At 33.9% G+C, this 24,081-nt stretch overlaps 1 protein-coding gene across 1 annotated transcript in view; it reads right to left on the reverse strand.

Moving 5' to 3' along the window:
- Window positions 1-22,685, reverse strand: part of COL3A1 (collagen type III alpha 1 chain) — a 39,685-nt gene extending 17,000 nt beyond the window's left edge. The window contains exons 1-22 of the mRNA XM_019969580.2: window positions 22,486-22,685; window positions 11,875-12,077; window positions 11,580-11,630; window positions 11,047-11,160; window positions 9,679-9,759; window positions 7,874-7,927; window positions 7,356-7,409; window positions 6,525-6,578; window positions 5,855-5,908; window positions 5,652-5,705; window positions 4,937-4,990; window positions 4,464-4,508; window positions 4,271-4,324; window positions 3,804-3,848; window positions 3,171-3,224; window positions 2,665-2,763; window positions 1,906-1,950; window positions 1,660-1,758; window positions 1,409-1,462; window positions 1,182-1,289; window positions 939-992; window positions 248-346 (exon numbers count right to left, since the gene is read on the reverse strand). Coding sequence (XP_019825139.2) covers window positions 248-346; window positions 939-992; window positions 1,182-1,289; window positions 1,409-1,462; window positions 1,660-1,758; window positions 1,906-1,950; window positions 2,665-2,763; window positions 3,171-3,224; window positions 3,804-3,848; window positions 4,271-4,324; window positions 4,464-4,508; window positions 4,937-4,990; window positions 5,652-5,705; window positions 5,855-5,908; window positions 6,525-6,578; window positions 7,356-7,409; window positions 7,874-7,927; window positions 9,679-9,759; window positions 11,047-11,160; window positions 11,580-11,630; window positions 11,875-12,077; window positions 22,486-22,564 — 1,608 coding nt within the window. The 5' untranslated portion in view covers window positions 22,565-22,685. The remainder of the gene's footprint in view (window positions 1-247; window positions 347-938; window positions 993-1,181; window positions 1,290-1,408; window positions 1,463-1,659; window positions 1,759-1,905; window positions 1,951-2,664; window positions 2,764-3,170; window positions 3,225-3,803; window positions 3,849-4,270; window positions 4,325-4,463; window positions 4,509-4,936; window positions 4,991-5,651; window positions 5,706-5,854; window positions 5,909-6,524; window positions 6,579-7,355; window positions 7,410-7,873; window positions 7,928-9,678; window positions 9,760-11,046; window positions 11,161-11,579; window positions 11,631-11,874; window positions 12,078-22,485) is intronic.
- Window positions 22,686-24,081: the final 1,396 nt, after the last annotated feature.

Genomic DNA, 24,081 nt, shown 5'->3' on the forward strand with positions numbered 1-24,081 from the left:
ACTTAGCAGCAGCAGCAGCAGCAGCATGTAGCCTCATATTTACACACATTTTTCTGTCTTTAAATATCTTACTGAAGCATTCTATTTTATGTTCTTCAATCTATACCAGGTTAAATTTTTGTAAAATAATTTTGTTTCATCTGAGCCTACAAAACATAGTGTCTGACTTAAGTTATTTTTGAACGTTCTTCATTTGCTTTTCCTCTTACTAAATGACAGTGTGGATCAAACAAGTGTTTCTCTTTACCCTCAATCCTGGACCTCCAGGGAGACCATCTCTGCCGGGCTCTCCAGCAACACCTCTGGGCCCTGCAGGGCCTGGGCCACCACGGTCTCCAGGAGGACCCTATGTAGTGAAATAAACCAACATGTATGTAAAAGAGCCTTCGTTGACCTGGACATTGATGGTACTGGGGTTGCAGCTAGAGAACTTCTTTTGGCCCCTTCAAGAGAGATGGGACATTGCCGACATGCTCAGTGTAAAGCACATTATCTATTAGCTTGCATAATATATTAAGGTAACTTTGATGAACATCACATGCTGAAGGAACTGATATTTAGTGGGCTTAGCAATATATTTTGGTGCATATAAAATCAAATATCTTTGATGTTATGAAATCTGATTTATATTGCACTTCAGAGTTTTCGAAGAACTTTCAGGCACTTTAATTTATTCTTGTAATTATATTGAGATAAATAATTCCTAGTTGAAAGACAAGTTAAAGAGTTCTCACAGAGGTCGAGTAACATTAGTTACAAAGCTAGGAGAATGGCTGAACAGGAGCTGGAATCATTGTTTTACATTGGGAATTATTATTATTTTTAGTTCCAATATATTTCCTTCAGATATTTAGGTTTTAATTAATGGGAAACTGTTTAGAAGAATATATCTTTATATAGCACAAGCATTTCTGAAAATTGAAACTAATGTTCTATACCTTTTCTCCTGGAAGGCCATTTGCTCCAGCAGGTCCTCGGAATCCAGGCACACCCTGGAAATAGTGAAAGGCAAATATTTAAGTCCAAAACGTGAAAACTTTTCCATAATTCTCATAGTATAAGATGCTTCAAAATAATCTTTGTGATTGAGTACTACTCAGATTAAGAACAAACACAGTTGCCTCACCACGAAGGTGAAGTTCTATGATTGTTTTCCTTTTCCATGCCCATGGGAGACATACCCTTTCTCCTGCAGCTCCAGGAAGTCCATTTGCACCAGGTTCTCCAGGAGAACCATCTTTGCCATCTTCACCCTTAGGTCCTGCGATACCTGGAGAACCAGCTTCTCCCTGTGAAATGACAGAAATAATGACTGAACTTCAAGCACTTTTTTTTTTTTTACCTGCTTAGTTCTAAACTATGTTCTACATTTCTAAGAAATAACTGAATCTGTTGAGGCAATACTTACGCGTTCCCCACGTGGTCCTGGGTCTCCTTTGGCTCCATTCTTACCGGGTTCACCCTAAATGGAACATAATTGTGGCTTAATAAACAGGGAGAATAGACTAGCAAAATCATCACCAGTCACAGCAGATTCAATTACAAAAACAATGAAATCAATATAAATTCAATGGAACAAGAACAAAGAGCCTGTTATTTTTATTGTGAGAAAGAAGCCACACCTCTCAGACAATGAAGGAAAACAAACAAACAACTTACTGCAGCACCTCGTTGCCCGGGAACACCATTGGTGCCAGGTGGCCCTGGAGGACCACGAGCTCCTATCAGCCCAGGAGCCCCAGGAATGCCAGCAGGACCCTGGAAACAATCCAAGCACATTAACATGAGCCAGACTTGAATTTTCTTTTCTAAGTAACCAACTTAAATGTCTTATCATGCTAAATACAAAGGAAGCCAAAAATGTGTGTTGAACTGAGATGAGGGTGAGTTGTGGGGACATCTTACCATTTCACCTTTGCCACCAGGACTACCATTACTCCCAGGAGGCCCCTAGAGTGGGAAAAGAGCATATTCATAATAATGCCAACAGTGCACCTACATTTGAAGCTGCTTATATAAACTAAAATAAATTTATTAATGGGTGTTGTGCTTTATTGGGGTAGGAAATGAAGACCCACTCCAGTATTCTTGCCTGGAGAATCCCATAGACATAGGGATCCCACCAGGCTACAGTCCATGGGGTCACAAAGAATTGGACATGACTGAAGCGACTTAGCATGTATACATGTTGAGCTTTACAGAGATTAGGTGATTCCTCCAACTACAGGACAACACATAAAAAGTAGCAAAAAATGATCATTATCTGAATAAATTAAAGATAATATGCACTTGGACTAAATTATTAATAAGTACATAAAGAGAAGAGTTTTTTTTTGGTCTGGTTTTCTTTTCTGAATTTCTCTGATTGGTGATTAGTTTGGGGCATAGTCTTCAAGGTATCAGATAGCTATTCATCCTCTACTTCATTTGGTGTCATATAACCACAACATTCATAAATTCTAGAAAAGCACAGACCTCAAAAATTAATTTCAGTATTTAAAATCAGTAATTTCAAAACAATATTTATCTTAGTAGAGGCACTGCAGAGCACTAAGCATTTTTTTTTTCAAAAAAGTAACTTTAATTGACAGCAACATTAAAATATATGCTTTCATGAAATGAAGTGTAGCAATACTCTTCCTCTCAGTCGTTTTTGGTACTTACAGGGGGACCTGGAGCACCAGCATGTCCCTGAGGTCCAGGTTCTCCTCTTTGTCCAGGGGCGCCACTTGAACCAGGAGATCCTGCAGGTCCAACTTCACCCTAAGAGATGAAACCCCTAGTAGTCAGTCTCCCTTTCCACTTCTGATCTCTTAGCTAGTTTATTATTCAGTCCTGCTTAAATCCATCTCCCAAAGGCTGGAGTAGTATGAAAATTAAAGTGAAGTGTCATTAATCATAAAGGCAGAAAAAAATCATAACCATGTATATAACTATGTTATCTCTGTTCACAGAAAGAGATTGGGAGAAAAGAAAAGACATCGGAAGAGATCAGAATACTGAAAGTCAGGGATAACATCCCCTTTGGAGTCAAAGATAGGGCTTCAAACATCCATATAAATCAAAGAAATCCATGTGACTATTAAAAAATCATTTCCAAGAAGCAATCCAATGATTTTATAAAGTCTTCAAGATATATTTTACATTCTTCTATGGAAATACATGCTTACCTTAGCACCAGGGGAACCAGGGAATCCTGCAGTTCCAGGAGGACCAGGGGGGCCCTAAAAAATGAAAAAAAGCATTTCAAGATCTCTTAAGTAAAGAAAAACTCATACCACTGGTAAATAATGAATGGGTACATACACAGTACAGAGGAAAACTGTACAGATAAAAACAGTATTATCATCAGAGATGACTATTATATGGAGAAACAATATGGCAGAATAAAATGAAAATTTTGATCCCCCTTTCCCCACCATTTATGCCATGAATTCTGTGACTTTGTATAGGTTGCTTAGCCTTGGAATGTCATTTGTAAAATAGAGATAGCATTATTATCTATCTTTGCAAGACTCTTATAATTGTCCCATATCCAATATTAGCCCGTAACTAACATTGTTAAGCACCATACAGATGTTAGCACCTGGCCAAGTATAATAAGGAGTATCAGAATTTTGTTTATGGACTTAGAGTTTTTAGATTAATTGTTTGTAGATTTTGTTTATGGGATTAGTGTCAGTTTGAATCAGATATTTATGAAAAATGTTGAGTTTTAGGTTTACAATCCATATTATTCCAATATCCAATCCATAATCTCTCATTACACTAGGCACATCAGGGTTCGACAAAAAGTTGCTTACCGGTTGTCCATCACTTCCTCGAGCTCCATCATTACCTCGAGCCCCCTAGAAAGAGAATTTGGTCTCAAACATCTTCCTCTTTCTGAAAGGCTGCTCACAAGTGAAGTGATATTTTAACTAAAAGTCTGATGCAACTGAGTTGACTTTTCTTCTAGTGTATTAAAATCTGCTTAATGATATACTTAAAAAGGCAAATTGTTAAAAATTCTGATATGTACAGCAATGATCTGATGTAGAAAATTTGGATTCTGTTTTAAGAATTGAATGCAAGTTAATACATTAAAAAATCCTCACCAGTTAAACTATAAAATGCTTATTTGTTTGCTTATAATTATTGCTAATTATGGAGGTGACTTTAAATGCAACTTTATAAAAAGTTTTTTGCAGATTGTCACAGCCTGAAAACTAACCGAGATGCTTATCTGTGACTCAGATTGCAATTGTGTAATGACAGTAGGAATACTCACTGCGGCTCCAGGAAGTCCTGGCCGTCCTCTCTCACCGGGAGCCCCTCTTGGACCCTAGAGGATAAAATTAGAAGTGTGGTCTTACTTTCAACTAGACATGTGTAAGAATGGCTGGGGAAGCAGGGAGGCAAGTTCTGCATTAGATGGAAGTTAATAATAAAGTTGAAAATTGTATGATAAGAAACATAATTACCATGGGTCCTGGAGCTCCATTTTCACCTGGAACGCCATTTTCCCCCTAGGAACATGTAACATATGTCACCATTTTGTGTAACAGGAAAAAAATTTATAATTTTTTCAACACAGTCTGTTATAAAAAACATATGGAACCGAAGAAAAAGATTACATTAAGCAATATCAAATTTTGTAGCAATCTTATATACTGTAAATCTCATTTTTTTCATTTTAAAAACTTGAAGACTAAACAGAAGAAGTCAACGTGTTACTTGGGGATACTTAGTCATTTCTAATCTAGACAGTTTAAGTTATCAGCTTTCATGGAAGCTTTAATAGAACATCTCAGTTATATCTCCCTATTATTTAGCTCCTAAAATGTAAAACCCAGGTAGGTTTTAGAAAAATCCAAACCCTAAAATATAAACCTTAAATATAGCTATAACATTTAAATAAATTTGTTTATCAAAATGTGAGTTTGTTGTGATTTACCTTTAATCCAGGAGCACCAGTTTCGCCTTTCTCTCCATTTCGTCCATCAAAGCCCTATGAAATATAAAAAAGTAGTAAAAATATTAAGACCTGTTAACAATTCAGAATAGTTAAAAACTTTACATTAAATTTTTATAGCTAGCTTTAGCACATAGCACTCTTTTCAACACTGACATAAATGATTTAAAACTCTGTTAAGTGCACTAAAGAATTGAGACATTGATTTTACAGTAAAAAAAAAATGTGATCTAATTAGAAAGTACAATTTAGTTCAGTTAGGAAGTTGCCTTCACTGTAGAGTAGCAAATATCTGTGTCATAAATTTTATTTCTATGAAGTTGATAGAATTTCCATCTAGTTGTTTGACACTACCTAATATTTTGCCTAGAATAAAGTCATTTGATTTGATCTGTAAATCATATTGACTAAGAATAGTTATCAATAATTTATTTTCATCTTTTCTGACAGTGGCAATGAGACACTTATTCTTTTACAAATATTTTCTGTGTACTTAAGTTCAGCTTTATTGATTTATGTAAAATAAGTAGTTGATTTGGTCAACAAAGTTGATAGATTTAGAAAATGAAAACACAAACAAACAACTAGTTGGAATTAGTCATTTTTGACACACACTCAATTGCCCAATAAAGTTGGCTAGGTAAATAAACATAGTCAAATGGAACAACTTAAGAGTTAATTTAGAAACTGTACTTACTCTATGTCCTTTCATACCAGGGAATCCAGGCATACCAGCTGGGCCTTTCATACCCTAAAAAAAGGAATAAAAAAGATATTAATGAATTTTCAAATAGACTCACAATCCAGTGTCTTCTATTTTAAAGTATAATTTAATCATACAATTTCAACTGAAGACCATTGTGATTACTCCAACTAACTCATTCTATACTGAAGACTTACAGGAGGGCCAGGAAATCCTCGCTCTCCAGGTCGTCCGGGTCTTCCTGATTCCCCCTAGATGGAGGAGAAAATATATGGGAGCTTGTGTAAGAGAAAACTCACTGCAGCCAGTTAGTGAACTGATTACTTTGTATTTCTCTCACTGAGGATTCATGAACACGGTTAGGCTAAACATATGGTTGTGAGAAAAGATTCCTCAGCAAAAGGAATGAGGCGTGTTTCTCCCACCTTGACATAAACTCATCAAAAATTCAGGCATCACTCCAAACAAATATATGACCAACTCTCAACCCAGTGGGAAGAATTTGCCATTGGAAATCAAAAGGAAAAAGAGAATAGAATAATATTAATGGTGTTTTTTAAGTTTTTGAGTTCATAAAGCACTGATACCGATTTCTTTATTACAAGAGACAAAGAGAAGAAACATCTCTAGTTAAGTGATAAATTCATGGGATGAGGGGTTTTGTTAGTTTCGAATTTTAAAAATGGTATATATACCTATACAAATAGAGCATAGATATTCAGAGATTAACATGAGCTTAAATGTTATTAAGATAGTAACAAATTTTGGAGTAAGGTTTTTCTTTGAGATTCTAGAACATGGTATATATTATTTAGAACATTCCAGCTTGAATTGTACTGCATCCCCATGCATTTCTTAAAAACTTACATCTTTTCCAGCAGGGCCAGATGGACCTATAGCACCAGGAGGTCCTGGAGGACCCTGGAAAAAGGAAATAAAAAACAAATACATCTGTAGATTTTTCTGTTATAATCAATTTATTATTATAATTAGGTATATTCCTAGAAAAAAATCCTTTTAGAAAATACTCTGAAAAAAAAAAAGAAAATACTCTGTGTGTCTCATTATGAAAATGACACCTTGAATTAATAGGTTACCCATATTAAATCCAATTATTACTGTTTATTAAACTTATTTTTAAGAAAAATTAAAAGTACCATATATCTGTGTTTTATATATATTTATATATATATATAATTATATATATATATAAATACATCATATATATATAACCCAAATACACTTCTACATTTTTGAGATATTGAACTTTTAAATATATAGGTATTTTGAAATATTAATTCAAACTAACTTCATCTTATTTATACAGCATGTTTTCTTGGTGGACTTTTACAACAAAATTAAGTTTACAAATTATATTTCAAGAAAGTAGACACATAGGTGAACTAATTAATAGATTAATTAATCTATATTTAACAGAAAGAGGAGTTGTATTCATACTAGGAAGTGGACTGTTGTGGTGGCTAATTAGCCAAGAAATTCCTAGATTAAAATAGTGTCTCTAAGATATTGAAATGACTGAGTCCAAAAGATCTTTGGAACCAGTTAAACAATTCTAAAAGTCCAGCTTATTATTTTAAATAAATTTGATAAATATTTTGTAGGTTATGTTTTAGAATATAAAGATGGTTTCTATCTAAAACTGTCAATTTATTAAGTATAGCTATAAATGTTACTTACTGCCGGACCAGCTTGCCCAGGTTCACCGGGGGGACCTTGGTATCCTGGAGCGCCCTAGTGGATAGAATAAATAATATGTAAATATTTTTACACTAACTTAATTTCATATGATTCATTTACATCTTGAAGATAGTATGAAATCAGAATTTGTGAATGTAGTCAGTGAATTCTATTCCAGTTTGTAAAGATGGAAACCAAAAATTTTCAGGTCAGAATCATCCATTTATTCCATTTTACACACTTAATTCTATTGAAACTGCATTGTTTCAGACTTGAAGCCATATGACATGCAAATTAAGAAAATGATTTAATTTTGCCAAGCTTTTAAGTGCTAACAGTTGGTGGAAAGGAACTAAGCATGGAATTCCGTCTTTAAAGGAGTGATAGTTGCTTGGTTGCTACTTCTGTACTTCACTGGGATTATGTCTGCTGGAATAGCAAAATTACAGCAAGATCTGTATGAACTTGACTCATATAATATTCATAAGAAAGAAATCGCCACGGATGGCTATACTTACAGGGGCACCAGGATGGCCAGATGTGCCAGGGGGTCCGGGTGGGCCAGGAGGACCCTGTAACACGAATTCAAAGGATAAATACAAAACAAATGCTTCTGAAACACACTTTATCCAGGCATCAGAGATTCCCCTGTTTGGAATGATACTGACATCTTTAAAAATGAGAACAACATACCTCATTATGCAGTAACTATTCATAGATATAATTTATTTTATTAATGTTAAGTGAAAATCTCATCACAAAAACTTCATTTTAAATGAAATTCTCTCAGAGTGAATAAAAATTATAGGTAAATGTTATAAAACATTAACCTGAGTTTTCCAAAAGGGGCATTCCAAATCTGGAAAAATCTACATAAAATGCTATGAGAATCTCGGCAACATTAAGATGATGCTAGAGCTGGTGAAGAAGAACACTTTTGCCTGGCAGCCCAACTCAATGTGGAAAAATATTAATCTGCATACTGTAAACACAAGTTTCTAAAAATAATGATGTAAATTAACCCAATATCATAGAGTTGTGTTGATATGAAGATTTAGATGTGTATGTAAGACTCACTGTACCTGGGGCAACAATAAATTATAATTATAAATGATTTGTCCTTGTTCATAAATACAGATTAAATGAAAAATCTTCAGTTTTCTAGCATACTATTTATAAATACTGATAATAAATTTAGAAAATGAGTTCTTAAATTTTATCTTGTAATTAAAAATATAAGTATTAGATTTTTTTAGCTTTTTTGGTTTGCTTGTTTTTTAGTAAAAACAGTATGTCTGACTGAAAAATAGGATCCATAATGTGAATATAGCTGAGAAACACGAGATACTGACATTTACATAGTTAATGCAATTACCATTCTGGTTTTAAAAGATACAAAAAATAAAAATAAAACCCAGGCTCTAAAACTTAAAAATTGTCTTTTTACTTTTTGCCTACTAAGCGTCTTTCTGTAACTTATCATTTAGATCTAACAGCTGAAGTTTTATACTTTCTGGTTTTAGAAGCTTTAGAAATATGGGGTCCAATGATCTGGGCAGCACTCCTCCATGATCCCTGGCAATCCAGCTCCATGTCTCATTTATAGAGTTACCTGTTTCTGGCAGTAAAATGATTACCTTCCCTGGTACTGTTCCTTCTAAGAGCTGTTCTTAAAAAAAGGATCATTTACATGGGACACCACGCCTCAAGCACGCATGCCCACGTTTCAATGCTTTTATGCTATTTTCTTCTATCAAAACTCTAGGTCATTTACATGGAAGAAAACCCTTTGGGTACAGTGTAAATTGCTACCACTTACAGTAGATGAACTTAATGACTTGATAAATTCTGGAAACATTTGTTATTTGATTTCAGGATTGGAAGTGAGATGAATTGTGATAATGGATTGTTATCCTGTGGATTGTCATTTAGATAGCAGCATTTAAATAATGAACAAAGATTAAAAGAAGATTCTGAACAACTCAGGTTGAAAAAGAAGAAAAGTGGAAGCAAAAAATAACAAAATTTGGTTAAAATTGGGAAATAGTGTGTAAGACCTAAGCATGAAGGCAGGTGTGCCCCCTGGTTGTGTAAAGAAGGAAGGAATGGCAAAACAGGTGTGAAATGAGTCAGTGAAGAAAAAAATGAATTCGGATAGAAGGATCATGGTAAACCTACCGTTTTCTTTCCCAGCCTTAACAAAAATAAGCTATTTTGTACAATTCTGCTGTAATACTGTGTTACTAGAAGAACAACCATTCAAGGTTTAACAGAACAGAAGGCTAAATAATTCTCAGAAATGCTGACAAACAATTGTACATACAGCTGGCCCAGGATAGCCTGCGATTCCTCCTCCTGCTATTCCAGACTTGACATCATATGCTTCGTACTGGGGAGAATAGTTCTGTAGCAAAGAGACCAGATAGATAAGATCATGTTGCTATATAGATCATAGTTCTTCGCAAAAGCATTTAGTAGAAATGCATGCAACATCTATTCATTGATAGAAAGTTTTCTGCATGCCAGAGAGTGTATGTATGATTTAATTATCTTGCTCATTCTCTCTGTAACTTTAGATATTAGATGTCCTACAGAAATACTTGCCTATGCAATGCAAATTTTTTTCAACTAACTGTAAGCAATTTGTTTCTAAATAATTTGTTTTTATATGCTTTAACCAAGCATATCATTTCTAAGTGATATCCACAGCTTTGGAAACAGGATCATAGATTAAGGCCTTGAGATCAAATAACCTGACTCTCATTTTGAGCAAAAAAAATGAAGATGTCAAATTACTTGTCCAAAATTACTGATACAAGTAAAATTTATATCTCCAGTTTTTGGTTAATGCCTAACAGATTCACCAAAAAAATAGACATCCCCATAGAAAACAAGAGGAAGAATAATGGAAAGGTTTATATTTTTATTGGATTGTTTTGGAGACTATTTTATTTTGAATTCTTGGCCTAGCAACAGATTCTGTTTGTTAGTATGATAAGAATAAGCTAGACTCTATCCTTTGCCTCCTGTTGATTTTTTTTTTAATCTTTTTTTTTCCCAACCTACGGTGATTTGTGTATGTGTTTTCTAATTCTTCCTAATTCCATGCAGCAGAAACACTGTCTTATTTATTTATTTGTTTACATGCAGAGTTACATGTAGAGTTTACATACAGAGATAGTGGGTTGCCATGCTTTTCTAGAGGAGCAGGATGTGCTCTGAAGCCTGGGCAAGAGTAGTTGCATAGTCTTGCATAATCCTTTTGACCTGAAGTCATTAAGGAGTGTTCATAACTCCTTAACTGCTTTTGGTACAGACTTTCAGAGGGTTTACCAGGAGGATTATAAGGGGAACAAGCTGCAGCGCTTGCTAAATTCTCAGGGTTAATTCTTTGGGTAGTTGATTGCTCATTTCTCAAACATAGTGCATATATTATATGCCTGCTGAGAAGCTGGGAAATTTTGTAAAGATATAGTAGCAATGGCATTAGAATTATGGAGAAAGTGAATTTACTTATAAAACAGGACAGTGCCTAGCACAAACATAAGCACTAAATAACAATTTGATAAACACATAAAATCAGAGAATAGATACAGGGATGCCACAAAAGTGAGATGTAATATAGACTAAAGAAGAGAAAATGAAGCAGATAGTTTTAAATCGGTGATCTTTTAGTCCCAGAATGTATTACCTGGCCACCAGTAGGACATGATTCACAGATTCCAGGAGGGCCGGGAGAACCTGGGGAGCCTGGTGATCCTGGAGGACCAGGATCGCCATTTCGCCCAGGAATACCAGGAGGACCCTAAAAATTAGAGATAAAAATAAAGAAAACACTGAAAAGTCTTGGTGATTTAGAATCATTATCAAATTGTAGCTTCTGTGCTTATAAGAAATCAATATATGTGATATGTTTTCTTGGGAATCTATACATTTTTAAACAAACGATGTAAATCATTTCAGTGTAATTTATTCCTTTGTATATTGACCTCTATTTTATTTTTCAAACTGACAAGAGAAGTGAAGACATTAGACAAAGTTTGGGAGATCAAATGCTTACATGCACAATTATGGATTCTCAGTTTGAGCTCTCATGTGTTATCATTTAAATATGTGATACTAAAGGAAATGTATACATGATGAAAGTTCAAATATGGAAAGGTTATTAGAAGGAAAAGAAAACAAACTCATCAATGAACTAATTTCCTTTCACTGTTTACTTACTGGATCTCCCTTGGGGCCTTGAGGTCCTTGACCATTAGGAGGGCGAGTGGGCTAATAAATGGAAAAGATATAGATTAAACACAGAAAAAATTTTCCATCAAATATGTCCCAATTTCTTACCCTAAATCACATCTAACCCCTGGTTTTAAATAGGAAGGTTCACCTTTTACTGGTAATGCCCATTTGACTGTTTGCCAGATATTACCTTCATTTCCTTTCTGGCTCCTATGACATAGGAACTACTCATGTGTTTAAATAAGAATCATGAATATATACAGATTTTCTTTCAACTCACAGCTGTTGGAGGCTGTGGGCAAACTGCACAACATTCTCCAAACGGGATTTCAGGGTTGGGGCAGTCTAATTCTTGGTCGTCACATATTATGTCATCACAGAGAACGGATCCTGAGTCACAGACGCATATTTGGCACGGTTCTGGTTTCCATACATCTCTATCTGCATAAGACTGACCGAGATGGGAGCATCCTCCGTCAACAGCTGGAAAATAGGAGAGAGATGGTGTGATATTTCACATTAAAAAAAATCCAAAAATTAAACTACCAAGAATATTATGTTCTCCCTACATAATTTGCTAAGTAGTCTTAATTATGTAGTAATAATTAAAATACCAAATCTGTTTATTAACATCAAACTAGCACACCAAGATAAAACTGCCTTAGGGCCAGTAGATATTTTAATTTTGCTTGTAGTAAGAATTTAACACCAGTGGAAATCCCATGCTCACTTAAGCATTTATGTATTAATTGTGCAATTGAAAAGAAGTTTTTCTAATTGCTATTCTTTGCTTTAGCTATAGATGGAAGCATTAAACTATAAAGATGGTTCTGTCACTAACTCTGAAGACTTTCTGGATTTTATTAACCTAGTTGAGAAATTCAGGGGAAAACTGAGCTACTCTTGGCAACATAAAACTCTTCCAGATTCTTGGGAAAACCTCAAGAAGTCTCATTGTATGTTTTGACTATCACTGTTAGCTCTGTTGGGCATTAATATGATATGCTACAATATATTGTATATCCCATATGGATGTAAAGTGGTCTCCAAATCACTAAATTTTTTTTAAACACAAATTGGCAAGGAATATGTTAAAATAATAGGGAAAAATATGAATCATGACCATGTGTATTTGTGGCTTAAAATGGTCAAAAATTCACTTTGACCAAAATTTTAGACTTGTTTCCTAATTATATGTAGGGTACTGAAATTTCAGTGGCTATTAACAATGAATCGGCTTAAGGGTTGCCAAACTAAAAACTGGTCTCAATTTTTAAAGCAGTGGCTCTGAATTGTGGTTGAATACAACTTTAGCTTTTGAGGGCTACTATGATAACTTGCCAGTAACTGAGTAAATAAATCAGAAGTTACTAAATATCTGCAAAAATTTTTGCAAACGAATCACATACTTGTTCAGTATTTGTGTTTTTGTGAAACAGTGAAATTTTATTTTCTCAGAGCCATAATCTCTAAAATGCCTGCTGAAAGAGGCCTGCTTGGGAGAAGGCAAGTAGTTTGAATACACTTTTTGGTGCCTTATGGCCTAAAAGCCTTTGGGAGAGTCCTAGATTTTTCTTTCTAGATACTACATACAGACATGAAGCAAACCTTTCCAAGTTCCCATTTTTGTACCTTCTCCATACCTGAATTAATGTTAAATATAGGGTTGGCCAAAACATTTGTTTGTGTTTTTCCCATGAAATGTTATGGAAAAACCTGAATGAACTTTTTGACCAACCCAATATTTTGGGTTTAGAGGTTTAACTGACTCAGTAAAAATTTAGAAAAAAAAGTAGAATTTTAGAAACTATGGACTGTACAGGATCCCTCCATTTCTCATTTCCATCTGTGTGTATACATACAACTTTAATGATCTTGTGCTATACCTTTGATGGATTCAAGAGGTTTAAAAGTCCATTCTTACATGTTATAATTACCCTATGTGATTTACAGCTAATAAAACAAAGCATGATTTTTTTCATTGCAATTTTAAGTAGGCAAGAAAGAATTTGTTTATTTTAAAAAGTTATTTTAGTTTCTCCTCCATGTTTGAAACAGATGAGAACATTGGAAAGAAATATTGTCTCGGCTTTAAAGGAGCATTCCTTCATACTTTGTGAGCATAAAAGCTGAATGCCAGAATGCTTACCTAATGTGAATGAAGTAGGCCTATCAAAATGGTGTTTTGAAAGACATGCTTAAGAGAAGTGCAATCTTTTTTCATATTATTTTATTAACTGTAAGGATCCAGACATTAAAGTTTTTTGCTAAGGAGAACTGACATCTTAGAACTAAGCTCACTGGTTTTCAGAAAAGGTCTGAAAGTTTTGATGAGATGAAAGATTGTTTAATAAAATTGCATGAAATACACTCTTCAATGTTTACAGTGGCTCCCTTTTCTTATATGAATTATTTAAAAACCTTCTTTAAATTAGCATTATATGGAGTGTTTCAACAGATTGGTTTTAGTTCAAGATTTTTCTCATTAATAATATGGCTCTCAGGCTTCTCAGCTTCTTTGAAAATATCATTAGTGTACAGAACATTGGCTACAGGTAGCAATATTGTGTTGTGTGTTTGAAATTTGGTAAAAGAGTAGATTTTAAGTGTTTTCACCACGCATACACACAAAGGAAACTATGTGAGATGCTGGATGTATTAGTTGACTTGATTGTGGTAATCATTTCACAATGTGTATATATATCAACTCATCATGTTGTAACCTTGAAAGTGAAAGTTGTTCTGTGAAAGTTGCCCGACTCTTTGGGACCCCATGGACTATACAATCCATGATATTCTCCAGGTCAGAATACTGGAGTAGGTAACCTTTCCCTTCTTCAGGGGATCTTCCCCACCCAGGGATTGAACCCAGGTCTCCTGCATTGCAGGCAGATTCTTTACCGGCTGAGCCACAAGGGAAGCCCAAGAATACTGGAACTGGTAGCCTACTCCTTCTCCAGAGGATCTTCCCGACCCAGGAATTGAACAGGGTTATCCTTCACTGCAAGCGGATTCTTTATCAACTGAGCTATCAGAGAAGTACACCTTAAATATATACAATTTTATTTGTCATTTACACTTCAATAAAGCTAGGGAAGAAAAAAAGACACCATCAGTTTATACTAACAATTTTTTTAGCGCTTTGCCTTTGGGTCAAGAATATCTTTCTGTATTTAACATAGGGCCTGTGTTATAAAAATTAGGTGCTGGATACTGATGATGTATTAAAGACAAATGAAGATGACAGAGCTAGGGTCAAGCATCTCGTATTTTTAATATCTTCTCTTCCTATGTTTATAATCTGCCTTAAAATTAACATAAAAATTTTCCCTTATGTATTCATACTCCTATGTTTGTGTCTCATTGAAGGTATCATCAAACCTAGAACACAGTATTTTCCATTCCCTCTGCAAACCAGTAAACAAATAAGCATAATATTGATATTTAAATTTGTAAATGAATTTGTTAGAATTGGGGTTAAGCCCAATGTTACATAAATGGAAATTATTTAGTTTTTTGTTTTCAAATTTTATTTGGAGTCATACATGTGTGTTATGATTTTTATAACATAAAAGTCTCAATATAAAGATTGAGTTAATTTGGTGTACTTTTAAAAAAATATGATTTGTTCTAAATAAAAGAAGAAAGTTGGAATGGTTGAAAAGTAAGAATTAATACACTTCTATTTATTGCCATAATTTATCTCTCATCCATTTGAAAGAAATTTGGCTCTCCTGAAGTCAGTTCCTATAGAAACTTGCACCTGAATGTCAGACTTTTCTTTACTGTTCTATCTCAGTCACCCTTGTTGAAAGAACAGAGAATTTTATGCAGTTCCCTTTAACTTTTTGTTTTGTGTATGACCAAATATGGTTGGCAGTATGTTCTGTTAGAAGCTAAACCTCTTACACAGATGTCTCACAGTCCTCAGTTTTAGGACCATAGCCTAGTTGTATGTGAGAAAATCATGCCAGAGTCAAGGAAAAAAAAATGTTTTGTTTTTAAAAGGAATAAAATGCTCTAGTTAGCCACTTGCAGTGTTTAGAAATAAAATAGAAAATGGAATTCAGAAACAACAGTCATCTCATGTTATTCCCTTCTTTTCTAGATATCTAAATTCAGAAAAGCTTTGATGAAAAGAAATGTTACATACTTTTGCAAATATGTTAAAGAAAAGGCAAATAATCTCATTTTTACTACTGCACAAATAGTAGATTTTCCAATTCCCTCCTTTGTTGTTACTGCTTAAACTAAGTCTCCTTGTTCCAATGTATAACTAATTTTAAACCCCATCTCTCATGTCACTTCCTGTTTCTGAGTACAAAAAGCAGTCCTGAAATCAATTCTTTGTGGTCACACAATAATGCATTAGACTAAATCATCATCTAAGTTATTTAACAAAATGAAACTATTGTATGACATAATCCCTTCTTTGCCTCTTTAATTTTCTAGCTCTTTGGAATTTTAGAGAAAAATAAAATTGAGTAACATAATCTTATATTTTCAGATGTTCTTAAAAGTTTCATTTTGTTGTTTTGGTTTCCATTCTTCATGTAAATTTATGCTGATTTGATAAAATTTTACTCTTGTGACTAAACTATAATACACTGTAAGTTATCTTTGTCTTAATTCTAGTTTTGGAGTAAAAATTATATGCCTTGAAGCATCCAATCAAATTGTTAATTTAGCTTGAGTGGCAGGTTTAGTTTTTTTTCCTCTTCCCTTTTTACTGAATCTTTCTCAGAGAAAAGGTGTTCTTTAACCTGAAAATCTAAAAATAACAGATGTGATATGCAAATTATCATAACATTTTCCTGTTACTGTAGAAAGCTGAATATTTTGTAAGTGTGAACAAAAGGAATTCATATAGTTTTCAATTGAAATATATTTGGCTTTTAAATTATACTAATGTTTGGAAAACATACATTTTTATTAAATATGTTTTGGCTGCTATTATTAATCAGAATATGTTAAAATATGTTAGATGAGTTAACAAAAAGGACTGAAAGAAATATCTGTAGACCTAGGTAGATGGATAATTTCAATTTTAAAGTGGTTTTTGCATGGACAAGGTAGAGTCTTCTTATTCTTATCCCCTACAAAAAAACCAAAGACCAAGAAATTTTATGAATCATTTCTAGATGTTTTCTTGTTTTATTCCTTATAGATATATGATTTTTATGTCTCCAATTAGAAATTTCCTTTAAGATTTTCTCCTGTGAAAAATAAAAATAATTAAAGAATTAGAATTAAAAGTATCATATATCTAACAATCAGCCATTGCATTATAATATAATCTGATTAGTGACAAATTATAAGAATACTGAAGAAAACATATTCTACTTATATAATTACAGTTGGCAAACATCTTTAAATTTTATGTCTGATAACCAAAATGCTATTCTTTACTTTCCTTATCACTGAATTATGAAGTATTTTAATTTCACCTTCCTTACAGTAATTTTATTTTCCAGTGTTAGTAAAACTCATACTAGGCAGAGTTTGTGTCTGTCTTTCCTGTGTTGCTGGCACTGTTCTATACGTGTTGTATATCTATCCTACTTAATCTTCCCACAAGCCTGCGGAGGTGGGTGCCATCATAATACTCATTTTACAGATAGGGAAGCGGAGATACACAGACAGCAAGTGATTTCCCCAAGGTTATATGGTAAGAGGTGAAGCTACGATTTGAACCTAGGAAAGGTTATCTCTAAATCTGATATTCTTAGCTACTACATTCTATTCCCTTTCTGTAGTTTCAAGGGCAGCATAGGCTCTGTCCCATTATAATTTCTAAGTTCAGCAAATCTGAAATCAGAATGTAAAAAAAGCAGGGTTTTCTTTTCTATTTTTTTAAAGGAATAACATTTTTCTGCAGAAAATCTTTTCAATCTGGCCTCAAAACAAGAAGACAACATCTGGAATTGAATTCTGTTGTTTATTTTCTTCTGAACTTATGAAAAAGAGTTTAATCTCCAAGACCACCCTAATGACATCCAGACCACCAACAGGATTAACTGGCACTGGGAACTCAGGATATGTTTTACTAGATACAGAAAACCAGGATCCTATCTGCAGCAACAACAATGAACAGATAAGGCTTATGTATTCATGCAGAAAAATATATATATTTAGGATGTCTAAGATTGAGTGGCAGCACATATAGTAACTAAATGAGTCATATTAATGAACTTCTAACTTCATTAAGAGATTCCCTTCTGTATGTGGACATAGATGAACGTATCAGGCAGCTCCACAGAGTTTCTCTGATTTTAATTAACTTGAGAAACAGTCCCTGTTTGCTCTCCTCCACACCAAATATTATAGAAAACAAAGTTTTGAAAAAATAAATGCCATTTTGCTGAAGCAATACTTTCTTAATCTGACTTTCCAAAGCAAATATAACTTTTAATAGGTTCTGGATCCTTTATCTTCAGTTTTTACATCTTTGGGGAACACTAAGTTTTGCTCTCTTCTTTGAACTTTTCATTTTGTTCACTAAGATTACATTTTAATGGCAGTTCTTGACCTCAGTCATGGAAAATACAAGGGTTGTATTAGTTAATCTGAAAGGAATCCATTTCTGCTGTGTTTTCATTAGGCGCAGACAGAAATTCTAGTGGTTAATGTAACTTCCTAAGCTGCAGTTAACAAATGATTTGTGTAAGACTTGCTATCTCGTTTTTTTCCGTTGTCATCATGACATGAAACAGGCCAAGTTTCCCGTTTGAAAACTCTAGATATTTGTTATACCACACTACCCCTCTCCTTTTTTTTTTTCTTTTCAATGTGGAAAACAAGAGCACTGCACTTTTTTCTAAGGAAAGCTGTTTTACAAGAAACAGCCCTCTGAGACGTTTCCAGAAAGTTATTGTAGACCTGGAAACTTTACAAATGTTCTTCATGTCCAGCAAAGGCAATAACATCTTTCATCTTTAAAACTTTAACTCTTAAGCAATCCACTTTAATCACTTCAAGGTGGTGATATCATTTGATGTTACAAAATGAAAGAACTGAGCTGCATAATCTTTGAACTCTGCGCCAGTCAGCCACAGTGGAAACCATGGGGTTTCAGTAGATGGCGCTCTTCTCCCTGAGTGACTACTCAAGTCTTGCATGCAACTCTGTAGGTGTGGAACAGGGACTTTGGTGAGGGTTTTTAATTTCAACTCTACTCCTGGAAAACTCACATCCAACAGTTCTTGATTTTTTATAATGAGCCTGTAGATAAGACATCAACCCAAGAATCTGAATTAGTAAAAAGCACATAACCACAAGTCTTTCTTTCTTTACCAGAATTGTTTCCCTGGCTTTGCTCTTTTCTCTTATAATAGAGATGTTTAATTTCAGAATTTAGTCAGAATCTGTTTACTTATAGGCATTTAGGTCATCTGATGATGAATACTCCAGAGATGGGAAGAAAATGCAAGGTATCATGAATGAAAAACACAAAATTTTGTATCAGTACTTTATTTACTTGAAATTTATATTTTTACAGAACTGAAGATAATTTCTGGTTAAATTATAAAGGAGGCTCCTATTTTAAAAGTAGACTTAATAATTCAAAGTGTTAAACAGAAAAAAATTATCTTTTTTTTAACCTTAGAAGTGCATTAACTCATGTATTTTCTAGGACAATATACAATTTTTTACTATCTCCTATGAACGACAGTTAAAAAACAAGAAAATTCAGATACCCTGGATTACGTTTGTTTTGTATCCACTAATTACCTAAGATTTAACAGAACTTTTGTTCTAGTCTTAACCCTTAGTTATTTCCTAGTGTGTAATCTTAGCTAAACCACTGAATCTATGTTACATGACTGACACTGATTTACCTGTATTCTTTCCTTTTAAAAGTACAATTGTTTCTAGTGATCTTATGCTACATTTTTTCAATAGTTTGGCATGTTTCATTTTAAGGGCAACATAAACCAGAAAACTTGAACAAGCTTCATCAGTTACAAATCCCCTCTTAAAGCATAATGGAAATAAGCATAACAAAATAGACTCTTCTTTACTTGTGGTAAAGAACTGATTCTCTGAGTCCATTTACAGTGGACTTTAATTCTAAAGCAATTAAATGCTCACAATTCATTATCACAGTGGAATTATCAGAGTAACAAAATATAAGCTGAAACATTAAAACACTTTGAATTAAAATAAAAGTTTATCTCCCTGCCCTAATGAATCAATAGAAGTAACAATTTTTAATCCTTTTATTTACCAACTAATAAGCTATAACTAAAATACTTATGTCAAATATTCTAAAAAAATGAGAAACTTTACAAATATTCACAAAAATAGTTATATGTTATATGTGTAAAGTTATATACTGAATTTTGAAAATGGCCATAACATTCAAGTCCATTTCCTGTCTTTGAGTATTATTACCATGTGTTTGTGTGTGAGTATGTGTGCTTGACAATATTTTATCAGTAACATACCAATTTTCTTAGCAAAGTAGTATTTAATATTTCAAATTAACAAGTAATATTTAAAAATATCATTATAAGGTTATGGAATACAGCTGTGTAAAATTTATGTTGGCATTAGTATGCAAATGATAACTGTCAGCCACTAGGTGGCGAGTCTTTGTATCAATACTTAAAACTTGGCATGTTTATAAACTACAGGAAATATAAAACAGATCACATTTCTCCACTGGTTCAAGAAAACATGTGAATTAAATAGAGCTTTCACAGATTTGTAAAAAGACAAAAATTTTGTAAGGACCTGTTTTACGTTCCAGAAAATTTGTGTGAGTCAACTAGAAGTTAGTGTTTACTAGGGCTGTTCTGTTTCTCAGGACATTTATAAGAAACCCATACTCCAGAACTATATATGAGTATTCTCAATGTCTTGAACATTCAACCACCTCCTATAACCTTCCTATAGCTAATCTATCAGAAAGATTTTTTTTAAAACCTGTAAGAAAAATAAGATATCCTATTTTAAAACAATTTTTTTTCATGACAAACGAAAACAGTAAGCTGAACAAAATCTTTTTCAAGTTCTTTTAAGCCTAAAAGCAAAATTTCATGACTATTTATTATATTTTGAAACTAAAGGGAAAATGAAAAGAACTTATGTGATATAAAGATACTGTAGGTATTAAACACTTTTTCCCTTCTAAAGTGGGAATGAGAAGAAAAATAGCCATAATGATTATAAAGATTGTAACCACCAAGCAACCACAAATATTTTGTCACTCTTTTGAACTAAATGCAAAAGTTTTGTAGTCTTTCCAGTAAATGAGAACTTTGTGATTTTTTTTCCCCCCTGGAAATTAGGAGAAGTTAAGAATTTTTAAAAAGGTAAAAGATTTGATTGAGGTGGGGGGATGTGGTAGAAGTCATTTGGTATTTTAGCCTAGGACTGGGAGTTGTGACATCTTCTGGGAGGATAGAATGGGGAGGGAAAGAGAGGAGGGAGGAAAGAGAGTTGAGAATGCAAGGGAAGGAAAGGCAGAGAATACAGGAGAAAGGAAGAGAGAAAAAAGATGGAGGCACATGGAGGACACTTGGGGATGAGGGAGAGAGTGACAGAAAAAGAGGAGAGGGAAGAGGAGACATGGGCTTGCCTAGGAAGGGGGTGGGGTGACAAGTGAAGGGAAGACAAGGGGGAGGTGGAAAGAGGCCAAAAGGGGTGGAGAAAGGAAGGGAGAAGAGGAAAAAGGAGGAGAAGAAATAAAGGAAACAAAGAATATGGATGTTTCTTTTCTTTTGTGACCATGGCTGAATGTAACTGAAGCGAGATCATTGGGTGTGTCCCCCAACTTACATATACAACCTGTGAGGACATTAAAGGCATGATATTAAAATTGAAAAGCTGTTTTCAGACACAGTTCACCAAAGCAATAGGCTTAAATGTAAAGTTTTTTATTATGTGTAGAAATGTAGAGACTTCTAGCATCTTCAAATTTAGCACTTAAAGACTTATTTGTACGAAAATTTTAATTCTACTATGTCAGATATTTTCATGACTCTGAGAAACATAAAAATTAAAAGACATGTTTTCACAGAATGAAATAATGAACTAAACATGGCTTCGAGGAAATTAGAACATGAAAATCACTGCTTGCACTTATTAGAATATAGAGCAAATCAACTTTTTGAAGTCAAACAGCACTAGCGTCTTTACCTTGTTTGCAGAAAAGTCAAACATTCTATTGAAAATATTTTCATAAATCTTCTCCTTATTAACATAAAAGCAGTTAAAATGAAGAACATGCAAAAACACTAGACCCTTAACAATAAAGTATTAGCAAATACATGTTAATCGACTATGTAAGTGCTTGAAACCCCCCCCCAAAAATAGAAATGATGAAACTTTGCAGTTTGAACCTGTTTAAAGAACACTGAAGATACTGTTGCTATCTTACAGAAATATATTTGGTGATTCTAATAGTATATAATATTTCCCTGTAGACTATACTTAAAGCATGCTATTTTTTAATTATCTTCTCTTACTGGGTAAACAATGCTTAATACTCTATCCTGACAAAGAACCCAGCATACAAAGGAGAGCATAAAAGTATTACAAGAGACCAATAACTTCCAGATTGCTTAGGGAAGCATTCCAAGATGTTAACAATCCAGGAGGGAAACTTTTTAAAGCCATTTAAAGAGTTTCCAGTACTGTTAACATGAAAACAAGTTAGTACAAGAACATCTTTATCTTCAACGACTGGAGAACTTTTAAATACAGAAATGACAATATTCTCTTTAAGCAAATATAAAAGGCACCATCCTGGTCAGTTCTACATTTCACAGCTGGGAGCTGACAGACAAAATTAGCATTTTGAGACAGATTTCCCCTTTCTACCTATTTGTAAGGAGAAGTAAAAACAAAAACCCCATGAAGTTTCTTGAAAGCAATACCTACTCACCTTCCTGTTGTGCCAAAATAACAGTGGGATGAAGCAGAGCGAAAAGTAACCAGGTCCCCTTTTGCACAAAGCTCATCATGTCTAAATGTCAGACATGAGACTCTTTGTGCAAAAAGGAGAAAAGAAAAGCAGGTCAGAGTAGCACCATCAGTTGTTCCCTGCCCTTCAGCACCGGGCCCGTCATAAAACTCAGCCACTGAGATTCCTGTGCTTTGGCCTTAAATAGGAAAAAGTTTGGCTTCCCTCACTTTCCAGCCCCTTTCTGAAATATGAGAGCAGCACCCATCCCCTTAGCAGTAAAAGAAATGATTAATATGCCTTTTTCCCTTATGGAAGACACAACCCACAATGAAAAATGGCACATCTGGAGTTTGTGTGCATCTGAGTATGTATATGTTTGTTACATATTTTAGTCATGTGTATATTTGCATAACTTAAAATATATATCAAAATGCTCTGCCTTGAGTTTTAATAAAAGAATTACATGTGTGTATTTTAAAATAACCCTTCATTAACAGCTGCATAATTTTAAGAAATTGCCTGATGCCCATTTTTTGAGCATGACTAATTTGCAACCCTGATCTTCCTAGAAGATTTTTATATTGGGATTTTGCCAGAATCCCCCTTAACTCAATTTAAATAGGGAGCTGCAAAAGATTAACTGGAAGAAAAAACCTCTGTTTTTCCCTTTCATTCATCTACCCACTCTGAGTCCCAGAAATTCAGTTTTAAATAAATGTCAAAAGACTATGTATCTAAGGTATGTTTGAATGGCACCTGAAGAGTTAGATGCTTATCTAGAGCTGTTTCTATTTCTCACAAATTTCTTTAGCCAGCCAAAGAGGGATTCCTTGTGATATTTCAAATTTTATGCTGCTTGTAAAAGCTGAAATGGATTTTTCTAGAGGAAAATTTAGCCCTTCATGTCTTGACTGTGTAAGAAACAGAAAGAGAAAGAGCTTATCTGTGAAATATCAAAATAGTACCAGAAGTTCTCATTTTATCTGGATTGGTATAAATACTAGTATAAATATTTCCAAATTTAGATTTCTATGTGTCTAACTTCCAGACCACATTAACATAGCTTTTCAATGTATTTATTTCTGGGTGTGGGGAGTAATTTCTGGGTTGTATTTGAAAGAAGGGCAAATAGCATTTATAGGTCTTTGATAAATCTTTGCAAGAAAAATATGCTTATCCACAGTACCAAGTTATTTCTAGCAATCAAGATATTTCTTTATACCCTAATCATCAGCCCATATTTCCTTCATTTATATCTATATTCTGGTAGAGCTACTCAATTCTAATCACGATCACCTGCATTTATTTTATTTTTGCCATGTCAACTTAACCATGCCATCTCCATGCCTTTATGTGCACATAAAATTCTCCCCACGTCACAGCAATTCATGGAAGTAACTCCTCTAATGCCTAGTTCAAAACTTTCTTCCATTAAACTTGTTTTCGTCTTCTTTTTCTTTCTGCCAATTCTTGTTATTCAATTTTTACTCAATTCACATAATATCTGCAGAATCCCAGGTTACATCCATGCTATAAGCGAGGAAGTAGTATACAGGCCTCCCTATAGGCCCAGTT

This window comes from Bos indicus, chromosome 2 (genome assembly GCF_029378745.1).
Source record: "Bos indicus isolate NIAB-ARS_2022 breed Sahiwal x Tharparkar chromosome 2, NIAB-ARS_B.indTharparkar_mat_pri_1.0, whole genome shotgun sequence".
In the NCBI taxonomy this organism is placed as follows: Eukaryota; Metazoa; Chordata; class Mammalia; order Artiodactyla; family Bovidae; genus Bos; species Bos indicus.